Consider the following 4,961-nt stretch of genomic DNA (forward strand, 5'->3'; position numbering starts at 1 on the left):
ACGTTGTTTCCCAATGCGTCACACAGGATGATGTCATTACGTTCAGATAAGTACAGTCGATACAATGTTGCTGCTACGGTCCAATCGGTTCTCTCTTAATGCTGTAATTGGTCTAAAATCAAATGTTTGAATTCCAACCTCAACACACAGTATAAACTACAATTTACAGTTTATTTAGTAAAATACACACACAAAAATCTGTCATCAATAAAAAAAAAACATTACGAACATATTATTTTGAGTAACAGTCAAATCTAATTTACATTTTGATAAAAAATAAAACTTGGCATTCAACTTCTCATGAAAAAAACAAAAACAATATATACATATCATGTTGTCATCTTCAGGAAACAAATTATATATGTGAACACAGAATGTACTTTGGTAACACTTTGTTTGAACTGTACGTCATAACAGTGTCATATTATGGTCATAAACATGACATAACAAATGTCAAAGGATGTAAAGGCATCTTATGTCACTGAATGTCAAGTGACAAGGCAGTGTCATTTTGCATGTATTGTAAACAATTACAGGTGTAATGACATGTTGACATAGTTCATGTAACTTATTATGAAGCTGTCATGACGTACAGTGTTACTCATTTATCGGTCATGACGTAAAATGCTGTTCATATATCCATTGGCATGGCATAACCTCCAAGAAATAAGGTAGCTATATCGATCCAGTACGAGTAGGTAGATGATGTTCAAGAGAAACACTCGCACCCCCCTGTAGCAATATACTGTATCGTACGTCCATAACACCCCATACCGTAGCAGAATCAAGAGTGATGCCTCTGTAATATGGCTGGACAACTCAGTCTCCTGTCCAACAGCTCTCTGGTGTGACCACATTCACAACAACACCTTTGACCAGCCGAGGCCCCATACTCCTTCAAAACCTAATAAAAGAGAGAAGTCATTAACAAAACAGACATTTCTCATCCTAGCAAAAAGGCCACCTTTACAGAAAGAAAGGTAATTACGGTAACCATTACAGTGGTCACTCAGAGTAATGCAGCTCATGGTCAGGTCAGGATTTGGAACAGAGGACCACTCACAGTGCTCACCTCCCTTGCCTCCCTGTCTTGCATCTCCATACTCTTCTTCTGTAATTTCACTGCCCACGGCGAGAGGCTGGAAGTCGACTGCTCAAACTTGACTCTGCTGTTGGCGCTCTTGGCACTGCCAACTCTGTTGGCCCCACTGCGGGTGGCGAGAGCAGCCGGGGCAGACCGGGACCCCCTAACGGACAGAGGGACGATGGAAGAGGAGACTGAGGTGGAGGGGAGCGTTTGAGGCCTCGTAGCGCCCCTCTGGCTTAGCCTCTTGTTCATGACGAAGGCAAAGGTCCTCTGCTCCTCGTTCAGCTGACGCATGCAGGTAAGCTGCTGCTGCTCCAGCCTCTTCAGAGTCTGGACAGAGGGGAAACGAGGAGAGAAAGTGACAGCCAGGGAGGAAGTCACTAAATGGCCATGTTGGAATGGACAAAAGTAGCGGTGTCATTTGATTTGTTGAGCAAGTGCATGAGATATTTGTTCTTTATCTTGTCAGTTCAGTTCAGATTCAAACCTATAATCTTCTGCTCTCTATCCATGGAATTAGTCCACTGCACCACCAGGATGGAGCTAGCATGCCATGTTTTTTACACATACAATGCTGTTCATTTTAGTCTTTTCAAACAGACCACATATCAAAGGAAACAAGAACTCATTAAGATCGGGTGTGGTCAATTAGCAACCAACACACCTGAATGAACTTAACAAAATAGAGGATAGAGGGAGTTTTGTTGATGCTGAGAACGGAATGTATGTTCTTAAATAACATTCTTAGAATGTTCTCTGAACGTCAAAGTTTGCGTGTTTTTTTATGAAAAGTTTTCTTAACGTTCTCTGAACTATTTGAGAACATTCCCAATATCGAACCAGTTGGAGAACGTTCCTAGAATATGACCAAAATTGAAATGAAATGTAAACATGTTTGAACTTTTAGGAAACATTCTGGTAGCCCTTTACACTTGTAACTGTGTACGGGTTGAACATGGCCAATTTGGGCACTGATAAACGCCTGAATTGGAACGCAATTGCTATACAGTAACATGCTATAAATGACATTAGAACTCTGGCTCTGTGCTTTACAGCGCTGTAAGGGTTTTGAGTGACAGCAGTTATGAACTTGAGCACCTCTTGCAACAAGAAGTTGCCCCCATCCTTCACGCTAATTGGGCCACTTTTGTGTTGTCTGAGTGAGGGAAATGCTTATTGAAGAGGACTATGTATTTTGAAAGATGAAACGCACTTCACATTTCCATATCATAAAACTCTTGCCATACGCAGTGTCAACGTTTATGATCACTATGTTTGATGATATGGCATACCCTGGGATGTTCTGAACAGTCATGTTGGCAATAGAACAACCTATCAACTGATGCCCACCCGACCCATATTGAGATTTATAATGGACGTTTTTGGATTGTGTAAACAACAACAGTAATTGTGTGATTGCTGGATGCAGGGTTGTGTTCGAGACATAATAATGAAAAGTGTGTTTGCTCTAGTTCCTCAACAGCACTGCTGGGAGAGCTAAATTAATGAATGAAACTAAGATTGAACTCTTTGGCCTGAATGCCAAGCGTCACATCTGGAGGAAACCTGGCACCATCCCTACGGTGAAGCATGGTGGTGGCAGAATCATGCTTTGGGGATGTTTTTCAGCGGCAGGGACTGGGAGACTAGTCAGGATCGAGGGAAAGAGGAACAGCGCAAAGTACAGAGAGATGCTTGATGAAAACCTGCTCCAGAGCACTCAGGACCTCAGACTGGACAACGACACTAAGCACACAGCCAAGACAACAAAGGAGTGGCTTCGGGACAAGTCTCTGAATGTTCTTGAGTGGCCCAGCCAGAGCCCAGACTTGAACCCGACATCTCTGGAGAGACCTGGAAATAGCTCTGCAGCAACGGTCCCCATCCAACCTGACAGAGCTTGAGAGGATCTGCAGAGAAGAATGGGAGAAAGTCCCCAAATACAGGTGTGCCAAGCTTGTAGCGTCATATCCAAGAAGACTCGAGGGAGTAATCGCTGTCAACAGTGCTTCAACAAAGTACTGAGTAAAGGGTCTGAAAACTTATGTAAATGTGATATTTCCATTTTTTTTATTCATTTGCTAATCCATTTTTTTTTTAAGTTCTTGCTTTAGAAATCTACACATACCCTATAATGACAAAGCAAAAATATTTTTACTTTTTTTATTTAGCAAATGTATAATTTTTTTTTGAAATATCACATTTACATAAGGACTGTGATGTAAAAAAATGTGGGAAAAGTCTAGGGGTCTGAATACTTTCCAAATGCACTGCAGTTGAAGACTCTTATTTGAGTCATACAAGTGCATTGAAATTACTTAGGAACTGTGCACACTTTGCAGAGGTTTGTGGCCACAGAGACACGAGTTAGTCCTCTCACTCAAACCCTTGCCTAGCCCACATTTTCCAGGAATATTCTTATCATGCTACTAAGTGTATCCAGAGTATTTCAGATTTCACTATCAACAAATGCAGCAAAAAGGTAAAGTAAATGTAAACTGCATATAAAATCAACAGTGTAATGTTTGGATTCTGTTTTGTGTCAGGTAAACTGTTGTGTCCTCACCTTTGGTCTAATAATTTCCCCATAATCTCCAAACTGTTCCCTTTCAATTGCTAACATTGTTATCCAAAAGCTTTTCATATTTCTTCTGTAAGAAACATTTCAATTTAGCCCTATACATATTGGCTAATTCCCACGAGTGTAAAGGGTTAAGCTGAAAATGAATAAGTCACCAACTAGTCTCACTGCCTAGACAATTATTTACACAGTTAACAGAGCAGTAACTGGAATTATTAAAAGTCACGTGATGCTTCTAACTTCCAATGAAAAGTGAATATATGCTTACAGGAACATGAATAGGCTATTTATTTATTTTTTTACTTGTAAAATATACAAGCCCAGTAAAAGATAGCCTACAATTGTATTCTATACGTTTATAAAGTTAAACATAAGTGTAAATATGTGGGTTAAATTCAAACAAGCGAATCGGAAGGACAATTTGAAAATACAAAATAACACAGTAAAAAGCAGAACGTTACCTTCATAAGTTGCTTCTGTTCCTTTATGAAATTATTGTTCACAGTTTGAGAAGCGGTCATTAAATCTGAGGCACAGAGCGAATAAATTGGATCGCTTCTGTAAAGACATGCCAGCGAGAAGGATGGATTGGCATCCATTTCGTATCTAAGAACTATCAACGACAGGAATCAACTGTACTTTTCAACTTCAAATAGCCTATTCCCAGCTGATATGTAGGCTACAAGTGCATGCGACTATAAGCGCAATAATAATTGGTTCCCGCAGGCTATTGCCCCCCATCAGCATATCATCAGCAACACTAAAGAAGTAGTTCCGAGTCATGGAATTTTGGAACTGTTCAAGATAAAAGTCCCCCACGTAACAGTAGAAAAGTGCCTTTAACCTGTATTTATTCAGGATGTATAAAAAAAAAGAATTAACAGTTATTTATATTTGTTCATATTTTCGTGACGTTTGCATTAAATGTGGGGTTTAGGTCAAATAAATGCCCCCAATGCAAATAACAGATGCATTATTGTCTTATAGAGAAAAAAGTTTATTTGTGCCCCGTGTTAAAGTGGGGTGGGGAATACTCAGTACGGTCTGTAAAATGATGTCATTTCATGGGGCTCTGAATAATATGTGTTGCTGGGGTTTTACTCTGGGTGACTGGTCTCAGATGATCCCGCAGGTGAAGAAGCCGGTTGTGGAGGTACTGGTCTGGCGTGGTTACACGTGGTCTGCAGTTATGAGGCCGGTTGGAAGTACTGCCAAATTCTCTAAAACGACGTTGGAGGCAGCTTATGCTAGAGAAATGAACATAAAATTATCTGGCAACAACTCTGGTGGACA

The 4,961-nt window shown here is 40.3% G+C and overlaps 1 protein-coding gene across 2 annotated transcripts; it reads right to left on the bottom strand.

Moving 5' to 3' along the window:
• Window positions 1-152: 152 nt before the first annotated feature.
• On the bottom strand, window positions 153-4,418 carry LOC106583623 (uncharacterized). Of its 2 annotated transcripts, none has more exons than XM_014168012.3 (3): window positions 4,130-4,418; window positions 1,073-1,417; window positions 153-904 (listed from the first exon to the last, which is right to left on the bottom strand). In XM_014168012.3, exons 1-3 carry the CDS (start codon window positions 4,265-4,267, stop codon window positions 785-787), a joined length of 603 nt encoding a protein of 200 aa, XP_014023487.1. In that variant the 5' UTR covers window positions 4,268-4,418; the 3' UTR covers window positions 153-784. The 2 variants fall into 2 exon arrangements, with proteins under 2 accessions (XP_014023487.1, XP_014023486.1); XM_014168011.3 differs by having other exon boundaries at window positions 1,064-1,417.
• Window positions 4,419-4,961: the final 543 nt, after the last annotated feature.

This window comes from Salmo salar, chromosome 22 (genome assembly GCF_965601325.2).
Source record: "Salmo salar chromosome 22, fSalSal1, whole genome shotgun sequence".
Classification (NCBI taxonomy): Eukaryota; Metazoa; Chordata; class Actinopteri; order Salmoniformes; family Salmonidae; genus Salmo; species Salmo salar.

Coding starts and splice junctions, on each gene's coding strand:
- LOC106583623 (XM_014168011.3), bottom strand. CDS start 4,267: ATGGATGCCAATCCATCCTTCTCGCTGGCATGTCTTTACAGAAGCGAT. Junction 1,418..4,129: donor AACAGAAGCAACTTATGAAG/GTAACGTTCTGC, acceptor CCCTCTGTCCAG/ACTCTGAAGAGGCTGGAGCA. Junction 905..1,063: donor AGGCAAGGGAGGTGAGCACT/GTGAGTGGTCCT, acceptor CTCTTTTATTAG/GTTTTGAAGGAGTATGGGGC.